At 48.8% G+C, this 19238-nt stretch overlaps 1 protein-coding gene across 1 annotated transcript in view; it reads left to right on the forward strand.

The window, feature by feature from the left end:
- The first annotated feature begins 491 nt into the window (after positions 1-491).
- Positions 492-19238, forward strand: part of dlg3 (discs, large homolog 3) — an 87300-nt gene continuing 68553 nt past the window's right edge. Inside the window, exons 1-4 of the mRNA XM_080526433.1 lie at positions 492-691; positions 1624-1755; positions 7288-7373; positions 13182-13298. Of these exons, the coding sequence (XP_080382559.1) occupies positions 676-691; positions 1624-1755; positions 7288-7373; positions 13182-13298 (351 nt within the window). The 5' untranslated portion in view covers positions 492-675. The remainder of the gene's footprint in view (positions 692-1623; positions 1756-7287; positions 7374-13181; positions 13299-19238) is intronic.

Consider the following 19238-nt stretch of genomic DNA (forward strand, 5'->3'; position numbering starts at 1 on the left):
TAAGCATATTGATGTTAATGATGATGATGATGATGATGTAAATTGGAGGGGGGGGGGGGTGCAAGGCTATGGGCAGCGCTAAATAGATAGACATAGTATATGGACCTACAGTAAATACAAATATGAGATTAAGCATTCAAACACCCCCCCCCCACCCCCCCCCGCGCAATATCAAGAACAAAAAGAAAAAGAAATGAACTACTATTAATTAAATTAACTTTTCATTGGGTGGGCAAGACGCACGTTTGGGTGGGCCGAGCCCGCCCATAGCCACCGCTGGCCCCCAGTGTTCACATTCCTCTGGGTGGGCTTAATACCCGTCCCATCATTTAGGCAAAGGGGCCGGGGGTCCGCCGGGTGACGCACACTTTCACGTTTTGACAGAAACTCCCGGCAACTTCACATGGACAAACGTACCGTCCCATTTACCCAAGTGGATTACCGCTGCCTCTACACTATTATAACTGTTCAGCAAACCTGGGAGTGTCCTACTCGGTGGTCAAGTTTAAAACTTGCGGAATTAACCAACTTGTTGAGGATAATAATGGGGACGGTATAGTTTAACATTCACCGTCGAAACTATACTCTCTGAAATCTTTAGGCTATTTTTGTTTTGTCAGTTTAAGTGCTGCTGCCTCGAATAGAAAGTTAACTGTCCTCAGGCCACCTTAAACCATGGTCCACAAGTACGGTAAGTAGACTTACATCATTAGAATGTGTCTCGCACGTGTTTTACTAGAAGCAGCTGAAGCAAGTCAGCAATTGTTTATGTCAACATGTTGCATTATTTAATGTCATAATAATCGACTTCAAGCGTGTTCCTGCCAGGAAATAGTTATAGTTAAAGTTCTATGACAAGAGAAAATTAAAGCGTATCCGTGGTTTTTGCTTTTTGGGTTGGCAACTATGTATGAAGCCCAATTTTAAATGGGTGCACTGGTGCGTCTAAAAACATATTTATTTATTTATTTTTTAAGAATTCCCGAAAGGTCGCTTGGGGAATCAGGAAGTATTTTTTCCATTTCATGCTACCATGAAAACACTTTCACGCTCCCATGGTCTGGGTAGTCAATAAACCTACATGGTTCCAGAGAGGTTGATCCACATGTCTTTACCTCCATGAGGCGCATCCCAACCTGGGTGCGTTAATTACCCCGCAACCTCCCACCTGGTTCAGCAGACAGATGGATAGACTCACACTAGTGGAGTAGTGAAAACAAAACAGGGGAAACTCCCTCGAAACACTAAAGAGAGCTAAGGGAAATAATCCCTAACCTATCCAAACTCAGCTTCAAACAATTCGGTTCAGTCACACGGGTCAAACTGGACCCTATTGTTGGTGTGATTTGAACAGGAACATTGTAGTACAGTAGCATGTTCTGAACCTGCTGTGTGTGTGCGCCCATCCAGCCTCTCATTCAGAAGTGTTTATCTCTGACGTTTTTCTAAAGCTGTAATTCAGAGAAAAAAACTGCTTTGATAATACAGTCTTAAATGTGCTCCTTTCTTTTTCAATTTCCCAGCTACTGTCAAACAATATCTTTCAATACTCAACTCTAAAGATATTGTTTGACAATAGCTGGGAAATTGAAAAATTGTAACATGAAGAGTTGTTGTTGTCAGACACAGAGCGGGCGGTGGGGCTGCTTAGAGACTACCAGGCCAGTCTGACCAGCCCGGATGAACAGGCCTTGAAAACCAGCGTGGGGAAGGTATCTGCCATCTTTGGGAGCCAGCTGTTTCAAGCTCTACTAGGTAAGACACTAAATAGGCCAGAGGATTCCCCAATCATTGTTTATTTTTTAATCTAAGAAGCTTCATTGCAGCCCAGCTGTCACGATTAACACAAGCACTCCACAAACCACTAAACTAGACTTATTTATGCTGCTTTGACTTGTGTTGTATTGTATCCCACTGGTATGGAATTGAAGAGGTCATTTATCAGTAGGAGCATACTGAATGTATTCTAAAATCTCTGGTAAGACCATTCATCTATGTTGAAACTAAATGTTTCAGAGTTTTGCAGTTAAATGTTTATTTTTTTGTGTTTTGGTGTGTGTGTTGGCTTGATATTGTGTCTAGTTAGACCTACACAGGATGTAGACAGGCAGGGTCAGGTTATATTAATTTGTGCGGGATGTTAACTGAGCCTAAATGTCTAAAAGTCCCATGAAAGAGGCCTTTCAGTTCAACTCACAAAAGCTTTGCTGTATACCCCCCTCTCTAACGTACTGAGATTGTAATGAAATCCTATGAAACATTGGCCATAACACAACGTCTCTATCTGAAGGGTAGATCTCTGGTCCTTTCAGACAGCTCAGAGTTTGGTCTGGAGAAACCCAATGTCCCCACAGCACCCAATGTCTTTTCTAGACTATCATATAATAGATATCATATTTTCTAGACTAGGTCTATTTGAGTACACAGTGTCAGCTTATACAAACATTGTCTGCCACATCACACACACAGAGAGAGATGTATTTCTGTCAACTAATGTTGGATCCTCTTGAGTTAATCACTTTGAATTCTGCAGCGAGAGAGGTAAACCCACTAACGGTGTCACCATTCCAGAATAGCTTCTGCAATAACATGAGTGTATTCTACATGACCTCACCATATCTGTCATCGCTTACCGGAACAGTGATCTGTCAAAGCTCTTTTGTGCACACGTGCCTAACTACAGCCTAACTACAGCCTAACTACAGCCTAACTACAGCCTAACTACAGCCTAACTACAGCCTAACAACAGCCCGACAACAGCCTAACTACAGCCTAACTACAGCATCTTTACCTTTAAATGAACTGTTATGGAACCCAGAAGTAGACCTCCTGTGAAGCTAAACTAAACTATAATTTTCACCCTGCAAAAAAGGGAAACAAATTAGTTCCATTTAACCAATGGTTGAGTGGTCCCTCTAATTACCATGCCCATGTCCTAATGATGGCTGCCCGTGGGTCCGCTGCTGTTCCCTCAACCAAGAGCTCTGGAGCCGTGCTGGGGGATGGGTTAGCATGGTGCAGGGGTGAGGAGGAGGAGGAGGATGAGCCTGTCCACCCTGATCATGTGCCTTTCCAGACACGGATGCCCTCCTGACCTTCTCCAACAGATACGTGGATGATATAGGACTGCTTTTTAGTGAAATTAGGAATCACACATTTACTGTGTTCTAACTTGGTGATAAGGTGTGAAAACCACAGCAAAGAACAAAATATAATACGGCTTTAACGGTTCTGTCTCTAAATTAATAAGGTCGACGTCATCAGTATTCTAGGATGTTTTTTTGGAAACCACACACACGAATATCTCAGCGGCCTGGATCTGGATGTGAAGAGAACAGGCCTCTGTTGAAAGAGCAGGCTGGACTGAAGCGAGGGGATCAGGATTCTGAAATCAGGATTCCAAACATTCCAAACACTCTAAAGAGTCTGGATTCAGGGCAGGAATGTGCACTGGCTGGGTTGGAGGGACTGTGTAGCTCATAGCTGCTGTGCCACACTATCATCATCATCCACTGCTTCTCTTTTCCCTGCCTGCCTGCCTGCCTGTCTGTCTCTGTCTGTCTGCCTGCCTGTTTGTCTGTCTGCCTGCCTGCCTGCCTGCCTGCCTGCCTGCCTGCCTGCCTGCCCTTACTGATCTGAGTTCAGCCTGAGGAAACAGCAGTCTCAGAGAGAGTCTCATGTCTCAGGTGCTGGGTTCAGACCAGGCTGAGTTCGTGGACTCAACATGTGGTTTTAATCAGGGCAAGGCACAGGGGAGGGGCCTGCATGTGGACAGAGCTAACAGGAACATGCTGCAGCTGAAACACACGACTCAAGAGTCCATCAGCGTCCCAGACTCGCCTGCTGTTTACCTTCCCCCGGGGCGGGAGGTCATGTGACCTGGGGACGTTTGGGTAGTGGGTTGCTACCGTCACCACTTCTCTGTCACCACTGTACCGTACCGTACCGTTTGATAGGAATATTTTCCTTCGTAAAGAGATGAAAGCAAAGGATTGTTTAGGGCTTGTTTTATTGTCTTTGTTTGTTGTGAGGAGGTATTTTTGTACAATACATTGTGTTGTCGCCTTGGTATTACTACGTTCTTTGATAGTAATAAATGTATTGGCACAGTTTAGTTTATACAGTCGTATGACTGCCAGGGTTGCCTAGTGTTTGAAAATGTGCGTGTGAGTGGAACGTGTTCATCACTCGAGGGCAGAAACATATTTGGGTGAGTGAAAGTCGCTCGGCTTGTGATGCACTGTGGGAAGTTGGAGCACTGAGCGCTTGATTGGATGTCTGCTTGGTTGCACAATCACGAACAAAGGTCGCCTTAACTGCAGACTCATCCTTTTGTTCCCCAACATGCAAACATGCAGGAAGGGGAGGGAGGGAGGGAGAGAGAGAGAGAGAGAGAGAGAGAGAGAGAGAGAGAGAGAGGGAGAGAGAGAGAGAGAGAGAGGTGATAGGGAGGGAGAGAGGTGGGAGGGAGAGAGGTGGGAGGGAGTGAGCGGGTGAGCTGGGAGTCTGGAACACACAAACCAACACTCCCACAACTTAGTCTCAAACTAGGGTGCCAGGAGATTATTCGAGGGTGGGAGTGAGGGGGGGGGGTAGAATTGTAGGCCCTTCCAGGACCCTTTAATTGTGACCCAATTCCTCCTGCTGAATGTTTGATTCAAATGAGCAGTGTGTCGCTCAGTGGCACGTAAAGCACTCAGGGGCACATTCTTCTTTTTTGGGCTGATTCATCCAGGCAATGGAGTGTAGAGATGACTCCAGCTCACTTCAATGGGTTTACCACAAATAGAAGGTCTGACACACACTTACACACACAGGAGGGCTGCCTGTGTCATTGGTTGAATAGGGAGCCCAGGAACTGTGGAAACCCCCTGACTGTATAGTATCTGTGGCTGTGAGGCCCAGAGTTCTGACCAGGGTGTTCTAGAACGGGCCTAGCCCCTAACAAGAGGTCTGTGATGGGACGTCCTGTGAAAGACCGTCTACCAAACCCCGGGATAAAACTGGGTTTGTGTTTTTTGTTCCACAGCCAGGAATTTGTGTGGTCTTTGAGGGTTGGAGTAGCGCTTCAGAACATTTTGGGGAAAGTTGGAAGGGAAAAGTAGCTGTAACTAGTCTTGGAGGCTTTATTTCTGAGTATAATCTTTGTGTTAAACGCTACGACACCTCGAGAGCTCAGAGAACACAGTGTTCTCTGGTGTTAAAAACTTTTTGGGAGAAATAAAACCTGTAAATTAAGTGTGTGTCGGTGTGCAAGTAATGTTATGATGCTGTGAAAGTATTCTAAATTAAAAGGCAAGTTATTTATATCATCGGAGGTGTGTCACTCATGAATGATAGTCATAAACCAGTTCTGCACAAATGAATGTGATTGCAAGCACAATGCTTAGTTATAGATTTACTTCCCCCTAAGGCATGGTTCTGCTGGGTGTGTGTGTGTGTGTGTGTGTGTGTGTGTGTGTGTGTGTGTGTGCGTGTGCGCGCGCGTGTGCGTGTGTGTGTGTACATTTGTGTGTGTGTGTGTGTGTGTGTGTGTATACGCCTGTGTGTGTGTGTGTGTGTGTATACGCCTGTGTGTGTGTGTGTGTGTGTGTGTGTGTGTGTGTCTAGCCAGCTGGGCAGCTAAAACCTCTGCCCACACATTGCTCTTCTCCTCCGCAGTCAGACACTCTTCTAAACCATGATGAGTCACATGCCCCATTCTACCACTTTTGTTCCCACTGGACCCTGTTGCGATACACTGACCCCCTCCATTCCACCCACACACACACACACACACACACCCACACACACAGTACACACAATACCCTCATGTGTGCAAAAGTATACATTTATACATTTCGAGTACACCTTGGTCATATTGTTCCTCGAGATTGAGACGTTGTTTCTTTTCACGCGCCCTGACATTGAACTGAGGAAAGTTGTAGCATCTCCACAGGCGCTGTCGGAGAACAGCGACCTCTTTATGTCAACATTCTAGAACAGGGGGGGAGTACTCTGTGTGACATCAGCAACTTTGTCTCCCTACATTCTCATCAACTGGCTGCCACTCATGTGGTGTGAAGTGATTGTGGTAGAGATCAGTAGAGGCCGGTGGAGGTAGACATCGGAGGATGGGCTCATTGTAACACGTGGAACGGTCATTCCTCATTCCCTTCCTCCGTTCTGTCGTTCATCATTCCGTCCCATGCGTTACAATGAGCCTGTCCTCTGATTTCTACGTCCACCAGCCTCCCCTGGTTGGGGATGTAGGAGGATGAGTGTGTCTGTCGCAGTTTACGGCCTCAGTGGGGGGGGGAAACAGCACCACCTAGTGGTGAAGCACGGCGAGGGCAGCTGGGCCTTGTTGTACACTCGCATCACAGGCGACAGACAACCTACTATAGGATCTCCAACCATTCCTATGAGGAGATGGAGAATTTACGGAGAAATGGTGGGCCTCCTCATCTCATCAACCCGTGTTGTTCCCAACAGTCTAAACCAAATTAAGTACGAGGCCAAGTGGTCATTTCCGTTAGTCCCGAATACAAAGCGTCTATTGTTTCTGTCGGTCTGCGAGGACGTTGACTTGATGATAATCTCCCCTGGCAGAATCTGAGGCATGCTGCTCTGTAGAGAGACAAGTACGTTTGGAAAAAGTTTCGATACAACTTAAGATACAACTTAAGATACAACTTTCGATACAACTGCTTCTACCACAGGGCCGTCAAGGCCCTGAACACAGCAAAGGCCTAAGTTCTGGGCCCAGGACAGTCCGGACAGATTGTATGGCAGCTAGTGCTGAGGCACAAACATGTACATTTCAAGCCTGCAAACTGTGACACTTTAAAATAACGTGAAAAAATACTTTTGTGCAATATGACAACCCTAGTTGACTATCTGTGCAGTATAGTACAGTGGATTGTGTACATAGCCTTTATTTATGTAAACCAGCTCCTTACCTTCTTGTGATTTTATGCTTTTTTTTTTCCCCCCCTTTCCTAACACCAGGGGAGCCACCCCTCCTAAATTTCGTTGTTTGGTACCTGTACTGTAGCAATGACAAATAAACAAATAAAGTCCATTCCATTCCATTCCATTCCATTCCAAGATACGTGGTGGCCCACCCCCACATCTGTACCGACAGCAGCAGTGAAGAAAGCAGGCCACATCCGCTGTCTTGATGATATTGTGGGGGGGGGGTTTCTTTCTCCAACTTCTAATTTGATGGTGGATATTCCTTCATAGGGTAACGTAACAATCAAAACAAAATCAATCTCATTGTTATTTCAATTTGGTCCCTTGCAGATATCCAAGAGTGTTACGAGGTGACGCTACAGCTGAACACAGCACAGAACGGTCTGACCGAGGACGGCACGGATGGCGTGCAGGAGGTAAGACACCGAGAGGAACGCCAGCTTCACTCATCCATACAACAATATGGAATGATTAAAGGTTCAATATGTGCAGTCCCTTCGGAAAGTATTCAGACCCCTTCACCTTTTCAGCATTTTGTTGTGTTAAATGAAACAATTATGGATTACATTAAAATAATTTGCAAAGAATCCACACACCCCAGAATGACAAAGCGAAAACTCAAAAAAGTTTTTTTTTTAGAAATTTCACTAAATCTGTATTTAAAATACATATTTTAAGTATTAAGTATATCATTAAGTATTCAGAAGATTTTCTAAAATACAAAAATGTCATCAACAAAGAGGATAATAGTTCATGTCATTTTAGAATTAATAACTTTCTTTTTATACAATCCTTGATTTGCATATGAACGCCCTGCTCCTTTAAGTACACAGATAGGACACTTGATGACAGGATTACAGGACAGGATACAAGAACACATACAAGACATCACACATACAGGACGTTGTGACCTCAGTCTACCTCACTCCTACACGATGTTGAGTTCATGACTCCATAACACCTAGAGAGGAAGGAAGAGTGTGTGTGTGTGTGTGTGTGTGTGTGTGTGTGTGTGTGTGTCTGTGTGTCTGTGTGTCTGTGTCTGTCTGTCTGTGTCTGTGAGAGAGCGAGAATGTGCGTGTGTGAGAGAGAGGGGAGTGAAATAGAGTGACTCAGAGAGAGAAAGAGAGAGGGAGAAAGAGTCAGTTTGAGTGAGGGACATTCAGGAAGGGAGAAAAAATAACCACTCACACAAAAGTGTGAGTAACAGAAATGTGGATCTTACATTGAGCATTTCAAATCAAAGCCTGAGAGGCCTCACCGTCAGCCCTGAGGTAGGGAGTGTACGTAAACACAAGGTCGTAAACACAAGGCCACATACTGAGGTCAATTGCCTGTATTTATCTGGTAGAAAGTAGTGCAGTGTCATTGATGTTTTGATGGCCTTTGAATGGGAGGTGACGCCTGATTTCACCTGCGTGATTTAACATTGGCTCATCATATTCCTCAAGCTAAGCCAAAATGTTAATGAAATTGATCCCTGGCAGATATCTATGGGTTATTACACGGATACTATTTGGCCCTGGTTTTAGCATTAGGATTACGAAAGGACTGCCATCAGCTGTGGGTGTGTGTGTGTGCGTGTGTGTGTGTGTGTGTGTGTGTGTGTGTGTGTGTGTGTGGGTGGGTGGGTGGGTGGGTGGGTGAGTAGGTGGGTGAGTGACTAGGTGGGTGGGTGTGGGTGTGTGTTTGTGTTTGTTGGGGGGGTGGGGAGGTGAGAGTGCGTGTGCCTGTGTGTGTGTGTGTGTGTGTGTGTGTGTGTGGGTGGGTGGGTGGGTGAGTAGGTGGGTGAGTGACTAGGTGGGTGGGTGAGTGGGTGTGGGTGTGTGTTTGGTGGGGGGGTGGGGGGGTGAGAGTGCGTGTGCCTGTGTGTGTGTGTGCGTGTGTGTGTGTGTGTGGGTGGGTGGGTGGGTGGGTGAGTAGGTGGGTGAGTGACTAGGTGGGTGGGTGAGTGGGTGTGGGTGTGTGTTTGTTGGGGGGGTGGGGGGGTGAGAGTGCGTGTGCCTGTGTGTGTGTGCGTGTGTCTGTGTGTCTGTTACAACTGCTTCCTCAGCTGTGTTAAGTAAAGAGGTTTTTAATGTAATAGTGATAGTCCAGAATAAATCAGTCCAGGCCATCACAGATAGAAATCTCTCACCTGACACTTCCATTCTGCCAAAACCAGGTCTTATATCTTGTCATGATTTCACCAACCCATGCCCCCCCCCCCTCCTCCCCCCAAAGAAAAAAACAATCAAGTAATGGCAATGTGTTTTTTTTAGTCAAATGGGGAACGTACAATAAACATGTCAGTAATCACTTACCAGATTGAATTGAATGGATGGGTAAATGCAGAAGATTGTGTTGTACAGTTCATGGGTGCTACTTGTTCACATAAAGCTTAGCGTGTGACATGATTTTGAGCCAAGTCTGGACAGTGGTGGCTGATTAATTTGTGTCTGAGCGGTCATAGCTAAATTTCGTTCTATTTTTAAGGCATCATTTTCCAATTTGTATAGTTGTTGACTTCGGGATTTAATAGAGTGTGTTCCTTACCTGGAAATAGTTTCAGTTTACCTTCAGACAGATCAAGATTTACCCACATAGTATGACAATGCACGTTTCCTTGACATGATAGTGTTATTTCACCCAAATGGTGGATGATTATGATTTCACACGAGGGACAGCTATCATTGTGTATTGACTATTACATTGGCGAATGTCAAAATCTGATCCCAAACTGAGCCCCAGCCCCAGCCCTCTCCCCCAGCCCTCTCCCCCAGCCCTCTCCCCCAGCCCCAGCCCTCTCCCCCAGCCCTCTCCCCCAGCCCTCTCCCCCAGCCCCAGCCCTCTCCCCCAGCCCCAGCCCTCTCCCCCAGCCCTCTCCCCCAGCCCCAGCCCTCTCCCCCAGCCCCAGCCCTCTCCCCCAGCCCTCTCCCCCAGCCCCAGCCCTCTCCCCCAGCCCCAGCCCTCTCCCCCAGCCCCAGCAGTGGTGCATACCAGGAGAGCATGGGGGTGGAGGATGCCATCATTTACATGCTGCACAGGGCCTACACACACCTGGAGAGGCCACAGAGCATGGTGAGGACCATGTTCTTCGACTTCTCCAGTGCATTTAACACTATCAAGCCATCACTGCTGGCTGACAAACTAGCAGTGATGTGTGTGGAGGACTCCCTGACGGCTTGGATCCACAACTACCTCACAGACAGGCGTCAGTATGTGAGACTGCAGGGCTGTCAGTCTGAGGTGGTGGTGTGCAACACCGGTGCCCCCCAGGGAACTGTTCTGTCACCCTTTCTCTTCACCCTCTATACCTCCGACTTCCAGTTTAGCTCCGACCAGTGCCACCTGCAGAAGTTTTCTGATGACTCCTCTATCGTCGGTTACATCACAGACGACAGGGATGAGGAGTACAGGGCCCTGGTGGAGAGCTTTGTGCAGTGGTGCGACACCAACTACCTTTTGCTTAACACCAGCAAAACAAAGGAGTTGGTGGTGGATTTTAGGAGGAAGAGAAGGACCCCAGCCCCCATCACCATCAAGGGGGTGGAAGTCGAGAGGGTGGACTCCTACAGGTACCTGGGAGTACAAATTAATAACAAACTGGACTGGACTGACAACACCGAGGCTCTTCTCAGGAAAGGGCAGAGCAGACTGTTTTTCCTGAGAAGGCTGAGGTCTTTCGGTGTCTGCAACAAGCTGCTGCAAATGTTTTATCAGTCGGTGGTTGCCAGCGTTCTGTTCTTCGCCGTGGCCTGCTGGGGTGGAAACACCTGTGCCAGGGATGCTGCGAAGCTAAACAAACTGGTGAAGAAGGCCAGCTCTGTGGTGGGGACCGGGCTGGACAGCCTAGAGGTGGTGGCAGAACAGAGGATGGGGAAAAAACTGGCGGCCATGCTGGCCAATCCCTCCCACCCGATGTACTGCGAGCTGGCGGGATGAGGAGCAAGTTCAGCCACAGATTTGTTCTCCCCCGTCAAAGTACAAAAAGATTTGGACAGTCCTTTGTTCCAGCTGCACTCCGACTCTACAACCAGGCCCTGCAGGGTGGGGGAGACCCGGAGCTGGAACTTTGGAACTTGGAACTTTTTACTTATTGAGCCGGCACTGTTTTATCTATTTATTTATTGAATGTTTTCTGTTTTCTGTATTGAATGTTTTCTGCCCTAACTGAGCTGTTTGACAACAAAATTGCCCCATTGGGGACAATAAAGGTTTTCAATCAATCAATCAGCCCTCTCCCCCAGCCCTCTCCCCCAGCCCCAGCCCTCTCCCCCAGCCCCAGCCCTCTCCCCCAGCCCTCTCCCCCAGCCCTCTCCCCCAGCCCCAGCCCTCTCCCCCAGCCCTCTCCCCCAGCCCTCTCCCCCAGCCCCAGCCCTCTCCCCCAGCCCCTGCCCCAACCCTGACCAGTGTGTACTCTAGTAATAGTGGGAGAGCTCAGCTCACTGGACATCCAGTGAGGCCCTCATCAGTATTCAAGGCATGTGGTCACCTGAGTGGAGGATGGGAGGGAAATTAAATGAGTCTGCAAATTCACTGATTTGGTGCAGAGAGGAAGGTGAGGGTGAAGAACAGCTTATTTACAGATTACTTAAGCTGTGCAAAAGGGCTTTCTTAAAGGGAAGATTGCACATGACAGAGATGAATGCATTACAGTGTATTCAATCTAGATCTAAGTTCAGACTGATAATAAACTGGGTTATATACTGTAGTTGTCATTGCTAATTCTCTGACCATGGAGAGCATGCAGCGTGTGTGTGTGTGTGTGCATGCGTGTGCTTGCGTGTGTGTGTGTGTGCGTGTGCGTGTGTGTAGGGGGCAGCTGAGAATGCAGGGGGGCACCCTTGGCCCTGGCAGTGTCAGGTGACCTGCCTGTCAGCACCGCCACGCAGGAACAGAGGTGTTACGGCAACACTCACCTGTCATCTCTCAGATGACACAGTCAGGCTCCTGCAGGGAGGAAACGCCATGATCTGACCACCTGAAGTCCTCAACAACAACAACAGCAGTAGTAGTAGTAGTTACTGAGCAAGCATGAATTTGAGTCTATTTATTGTTTTTGTGTGAAGCTTTTAAAAAAAATAAAAAAATTCTGTATGGTTCTGCATTGTTTTTTTTTAACCACCAGCTCAACCTCAAGTGGGTGCAGTCACCTCAGCAGCCTGGCTGTTGTTGCCAGTGTGTTTTTTGTGTATACACGGCCACACAGCCACACCCCTCTCCTATAAGGGATGGTAGACAAAAAGAAAAAAAGTGTTCAGTGCTGCAGAGAGGAGAGAGAACCCACCAGAGCCTAGCTCAGGATAAACCATCGAGGCGATTCGGTCAGACGACCCCTTTTAGTGACCTCGCGTCACCGTCAGCAATGGCCAGTTTCAAACGCTGCCCTCTGCTGTCCGTACAGGGCGCGTGCGGGATAAGCTGTGGTAATAAACCGCACCGCTCTCAGGTAGGCGTTTAAAGCCTTTCCGTGTTCTGTGTGTCAGATCTAACCGCGGGGGTGCCGTAACAACCGATAACTGCCGGCATCTCATATGCGATTCCTCCCAGTTGTTTGGGGCCTGCGAGCCGTTCAGATAGACGAGGATTGAAGCGCGGGACTCTCCTTTCCTGTCACTTCCAATTGGCTCTGAGTTCTCATTTGGCTTCACTGTTTCATTGTTTGTCATCTTCAATAGATCTTTGACAGACTGAACTGTCCAGTCCGGTTCTCCTCTGGCGTGGTTCCCATTTGTCCCCCCCACAGCAACACTGGTGACTGTTTGCACAACAAATAGCAGTGGAAGCTCGTTAGCCAAGCCCAGGAGGGCCCGCCGCAGCTGTATTACTCAAACGGCCTAATGTTGCCTTTACAAGCCTTTTTTTTTTTTACAGCCTTTTCTTTCTGGCACGGCCTCGGGGCTTTTACCACAGGTCACAGGAAGTAGCTTCTGGTTTGTGTCTCCGTGTTCCCCCCCCCGTTCAGATGGTATGGACTGACACACACACATGGAGGAGTGGTTAAATTCATATTCATCCTCTGGAAATATCTGTAAATGTTTACTCCGTGGGTGGGGGGGGGGGTTCACGGCACAGCACACTAACGCACATACCACGTGGCCGCAAGGTTCCGGGTTCGATTCCCACCCTCGACATGATTCGTACGTTTGACATTTATGTTTTGAAAATGTCAAATGTAAACGTGTCGGTAACATGACGTGTGCTTATTTCTGGTATCGATCTGTGTTTTCCGTGCCTTACAGAACCCCCCGGCGGAGGAGGAGGGCGTGTCACGGGTGCGAGTGACCAGCAGGAGGAGCCCTCAGAAGGTGGAGCGCGTGTCGGGGCTGGTGGCCCGCTCCCACGTGGAGACACCCAAGGTCAGTAAGGTGGCAAGGGGTCACCCAGGGGTCACGTAAAACACATAAAAAAAAACACTGAACCCCAAAGACTGTTTCATCCGATGACTGTCTCCCGTTCCCACGCAGCTTGCTCAGTGGGGCGTCACAGGGAAGCCGTTAATGTCCACGGACATTTGCTACGTCCCTTTAAAGCTCAATTACCTTTTGAACATTGTTATAATTAGAGAACGTCGCTGCGCGTCACAAGGAATCACCGAACGAGCTCCAGTGACTCAAATCAGCAATATCAGTTTTGATGACGTAACCACAGACAGACCGTATCGTCTTTCTGTTGAGACGGGAGTATTTCAAATTGGGTGAATTGTTTTCCTTTTCAATCTTTTTTTTTCTCCAAGTACTGCAGATATTTGGGAAGCTGGAAGCGTTTACATTTTTCAGTTTGGCACTTTAGTATGTCATAATGTCTAACTAACATGTTGCTAATCGTTTACACCCAATATGTCAATACTAGACAGATGGTGCTTGGTATTTAAAGGCCCATATTAGTCATTTTGTCATTTCTAAGCTGCTATATGGCATCTTGGTGCTGCGCAATATTGTTGCACAATGATTCAAGTTTGAAGTTGCGATTTAGGTTAAAGTATGTTTATTTTGAGCAATACGTTCTATTTTCTTAGCTATTTCCTGTGCCGTGATGTATGATGTTTCATGTCATAGATTTACAGCTACATAGCTGTGTGAGGTGGCTTTTAAATATTGCAATCTGTTGGTGGCATAAAAGATCATGTATCAGAATAGAGGGTTGACAAGCCTGTCGTCCCCACATCAACCGGTGTCGGTAAAGGAGAGGAGAGGACAGGACAGGACAGGACAGGACAGGACAGGACAGGGCAGGACAGGGCAGGGCAGGGCAGGAGAGGAGAGGAGAGGAGAGGAGAGGAGAGGACAGGAGAGGACAGGGCAGGACAGGACAGGAGAGGACAGGACAGGAGAGGACAGGAGAGGAGAGGAGAGGACAGGAGAGGACAGGACAGGACAGGGCAGGGCAGGGCAGGGCAGGAGAGGAGAGGAGAGGAGAGGAGAGGAGAAGAGAGGAGAAGAGAGGAGAGGAGAGGAGAGAACAGGAGAGGACAGGAGAGGACAGGGCAGGACAGGAGAGGAGAGGAGAGGAGAGGACAGGAGAGGAGAGGAGAGGAGAGGAGAGGAGAGGAGAGGAGAGGAGAGGACAGGACAGGAGAGGACAGGAGAGGAGAGGAGAGTACAGGAGAGGATAGGAGAGGAGAGGGCAGCGCAGGACAGGACAGGAGGGGATAGGACAGGAGAGGAGGGGACAGGACAGGACAGGACAGGAGAGGACAGTAGAGGAGAGGAGAGGACAGGACAGGAGAGGAGAGGAGGGGACAGGATAGGACAGGACAGGAGAGGACAGGAGAGGAGGGGACAGGAGAGGAGGGGACAGGAGAGGAGGGGACAGGATAGGACAGGACAGGAGAGGAGAGGACAGGACAGGAGAGGAGAGGAGAGGAGAGGACAGGAGAGGAGGGGACAGGATAGGAGAGGAGAGGAGGGGACAGGATAGGACAGGACAGGATAGGACAGGACAGGAGAGGACAGGAGAGGAGGGGACAGGAGAGGAGGGGACAGGATAGGAGAGGAGAGGAGGGGACAGGATAGGACAGGACAGGAGAGGAGAGGACAGGACAGGCCCCTATTCCACGTCCTATGTCCCAGTACCACGGCAGGCCTTGTTTTCACACGCCTTCTCAATCACCACACGGCCAACGGCGCATGGCAGCATAACGCCCGCAGGCCGCTGGCTTTTCAGCTGAGCCCCCAGAACTAGTGCAGGAGGCGGGGGGGGGGGGGGCATGAGGAGAAGGGCTTGGTAGAGGGGGAGGGAGGCGAGTTGGGTGGGGGGGGGGGGTGGTGGATAGATGCACAGTGGTGTGGGATCGCTGTGTGTTGTATGATAATGTAATATCTGCGTTCGCGCAACGGTGACAGCACAGCTTCGACTCGACCGCGGTGTCTCAGCAGAGAAGAGGATGACAGGAGGAGCTGGATGTGTGTGTGAGCGCTGGGTCCCTCTCTCTCTCTCTCTCTCTCTCTCGTACGAAGAAGGGGTGGAGAGCGAGGGAGGGAGAGAGAGGGAGGGAGGAATAGAGAGAGAGAGAGAGAGAGCGGGGGAGGATGGAGAGAGGGAGGCGGCGGAGAGAGGCGAAGGCCAGAGCGGAGCGGACACCCAGAGCTCAGTCTTTCCTCAGGTTGCCATGGAAACCACATTCCTCCCCCCTGCCTGCATCCCTACAGACTGCTCTGACTCTCCCTCCCTCTCTCTCTCTCTCTCTCTCTCTCTCTCTCTCTCTCTCTCTCTCTCTCTCTCCCTCTCTCTCTCTCCCCTTCTCTCCGTTTTTTCATTCCTTCTTTTGCCTCTCTCGTTTATTTCCAGTCCCATTTTCGGCGGTGCCGCTCTCACACAGACGCAGAGGACCCCGCCACGTAGCCGCGCTTCCATTTTCTCTCTCCGCGCGAACCACATGATTCAGATACGTGGCTCTCGCTGCAGAGAATTAAATGCATAAATACACAGAGATGATTATGCATTCTCATGCACACATGGATACACACACGCTCTCCGTTATTGTCTCTCTGCACCCCTCTCTCTCTCTCTCTCTCTCTACCCTCCCTCTCTCTCTCTCTCTCTAAACCCCCCCTCTCTCTCTCTCTACCCCCCCCCCCTCTCTCTCTACCCCCCCTCTCTCTCTATATACCCCCCCCCCTCTCTCTCTCTATACCCCCTCTCTCTCTCTCTCTCTCTCTCTCTCTCTCTACCCCCCCCCCTCTCTCTCTCTCTCTCTCTACCCCCCCCTCTCTCTCTCTACCCCCCCCCTCTCTCTCTCCTACTCCCTTCTGTTCCGCAGCATGCTCCAGTAATGCTCCCTCTAGTCATTGCGTTTCTTCCCACACACCAGCTACCTCTCTGTCTCTCCTCGGTTCTAGTGTCTCTCTCTCTACCGTGTCTTTTTCTCCATCCCTCTGTCACCTCACCACGCCTTCATCTGTCCCTGCTTCTAGCCTGCCCCCCCCCCCCCCATCCCCCCCCTTACAGTTCTTTCTGTACACCTCACCATACCACATACAGCCCTACATCATAACCCCACCTACAGTACTACACAATCCTCCTGCACTTCTACCCACCCCCCTCTCTCTCTCTCTCTTTCGCTCCCTTTCTCTCACTTTCTCTCTCTCTCCCTTCTCTCTCTCTCTCTCTCTCTCCCTCTCTCCCTCTCCCTCTCTCTCTCTCTCTCTCTCTCTCTCTCCCTCTCTCCCTATCATTATTCTATCAGTGGGATGTGCTGTGTTTGGTGGAGCAGCTGTTCTCTGCCACTGGGGCCTATTAATAGGAGTCACAGCCGTAGAGCCTCTTTGTTTTCTGTCTCTGGGTTTCTGGGAGTGCAAACTGGAGTCTCCTCGGCAGGTTACATTCTGGTTCAGTGTGTGTGTGTGTGTGTGTGTGTGTGAGTGTGTGAGTGTGTGTGTGTGTGTGTGTGTGTGTGTGTGAGTGTGTGTGTGTGTGTGAGTGTGTGAGTGTGTGAGTGTGTGTGTGTGTGTGTGTGTGTGTGTGTGTGTGTGACTGTGTGTGTGTGTGTGAGTGTGTAAGTGTGTGAGTGTGTGTGTGTGTGTGTGTGAGTGTGTGAGTGTGTGTGTGTGTGAGTGTGAGTGTGTGAGTGTGAGTGTGTGTGTGTGTGTGAGTGTGTGTGTGTGCGAGTGTGTGTGCGTGGATGTGCGAGGATGTGGGTGTGTGTGGGTGTGGGTGTGTGTGTGAGTGTGTGTGAGTGTGTGTGTCACTCTCATCTTGTCCACGTCTCGTGGAGTGTCATGGTGATGGATTCCTCTCCATCATACCAACAGTATTTGTATGAATATTTGTATAATGTACCAATACATTATTTTGTTCTTTTTTTCCATCTCCCCCATCACTGGGTAGATAGTGACTGATTCACCACATTTATTTCCCTTAAAATATTCCCCCCCTCTCTCTCTCTCTCTCTCTCTCTCTCTCTCTCTCTCTCTCTCTCTCTCTCTCTCTCTCTCTCTCTCTCTCTCTCTCCCTCCCCCTCTCTCTCTCTCTCTCTCTCTCTCTCCCTCCCCCTCTCTCTCTCTCTCTCTCTCTCTCTCTCTCTCTCTCTCTCTCTCTCTCTCTCTGCCTTTACACTTAAATCCTTAAATGTTTTCCTGAGAGGGACTTCACGTCACGTCCAGCCACCTCAAACACTCCCTGTAGTAGTTAATTAAAGGGCTAATACAGCGACTCAATATTTGCTTTAATGCGACCGCCCCTTTAAGAAAGCCTCGGTCTCTATTGACCCTCCTTATATGGGCACGTATCCTGTCAGGTGACTGAGGAGTAGTCACATTGCTTCTCGGAGGACGCGTAGAAATTACCGAAAAGCTCTACACTCATGCTGTGTGTGTGTGTGTAAGGGAGGGAGGGGGGGGGGGGGTGGTGGGGGGGATTGTAACGGCGATGGCGGTAATGGTTGTGTGTGTGTGTGTGTGTGTGTGTGTGCATGAGTGTGTGTGCGTGTGGGTGGGTGGGTGTGAGTGTGTGTGTGTGTGTGTGTGTGTGTGTGTGTGTGTGTGTGTGTGTGTTTGGGAGGGGGGGTTGGTCGTCCAGGTGGGTTTACGTAATGGGGGATGTGAGAGCTGACACTAGGCTGACAGATGTGGGGGTGCTGGGAGGTGGGATCTACTGTAGCTCACAGGAACAAGCCCTCCTTTCCGTCATAAATCACAGAGCTCCCCTTTTCATTTGTCAAGAAGGGGGTCAGAGGTTAGCTATTTCATTTCGGAAGATAAATGACCTTATGCTGTCGATTCAAATCTTCCCCCAAGTCCCAAGCGTTTAATTGGACACGACGCTCACCTAAACACACGTGCACACACGCACGCACCTACTCGCGCACGCACGTGCTCACACGCTCAACGTTAGCTATTTGATATCCTAACCTCTCTGTGAGAAAATAAGTGTCGAATTCTACTATACGATCTTTTTAAGGAAACCAATTGTCCGTCTAGTCTGGAAAGTACCGTAAATGCTTTATGTGTTTATTTTATTTTTCTACATTTCCCCAAAGTGGACAGAACAGATAATCCTCATGATGAGTAGCTGTTTGTCCGTTGATGACGGGTATGTGGTAGAAACTCAGTGAACATAGCGGATATGCTTCTTTCCCAGATTACCCTTGAGCAGGCATCTGTCCCTGCTTCCTCGACCCGTCTGAGCCCTCCGTCGGTCAGAGGGACTGTAGGGTACGGACACCAACGGTCCAACGCTCCGATTAGGAAGACACAGTGGACCGCCATTCTCTGTCCGTCCACATGACTCTCCAGGATCAACCATGAGTGAAGCGTTTCATCCAATCAGAATCTGAATCTGAATTATTTTTATTGCCGAGTATATTTGCACATACAGGAAATGTACTTGGTGTGGTTGGTGCATAAGACATAAAGACAAAGACAACAATATAATAAAAAAAAGTTTAAAAAGAGAATTACAGAAAGGGGCAGTAGAGCAATAATTATGTAGGCTATAAATTAGCGTATGTAAAACTAATATAGATTACATTGTCAGTTGTGTGTGTGTGTGTGTGTGAGTGTGTCTGTGAGTGAGTGTGTGTGCGTGCGTGTGACAGGTGGTGGGGGGGGGGGGGGAGAGTCCCAGAGTCAATGACTGGATGTCCAGCTCAGAATCATCGGCAGTGAGAAGCACTGTTCCCCTCTTTCTTTCTACCCCTCTCTTCCTCTCCTTCTCTCTCTCTCTCTCTCATTCCATCTCCCTGTCCTGCTGATACAGAGAGTACTGTCCATTGATTGGTTCTGACTAAGGAGACCTGCTAACATTTATTATATTTCATATTATATAATCTTTAAAGGAGTAGGGTTATTTTCCCCAGA

This window comes from Nansenia antarctica, assembly GCF_963989245.1.
Source record: "Nansenia antarctica genome assembly, chromosome: 3".
NCBI classification, from domain to species: Eukaryota; Metazoa; Chordata; class Actinopteri; order Argentiniformes; family Microstomatidae; genus Nansenia; species Nansenia antarctica.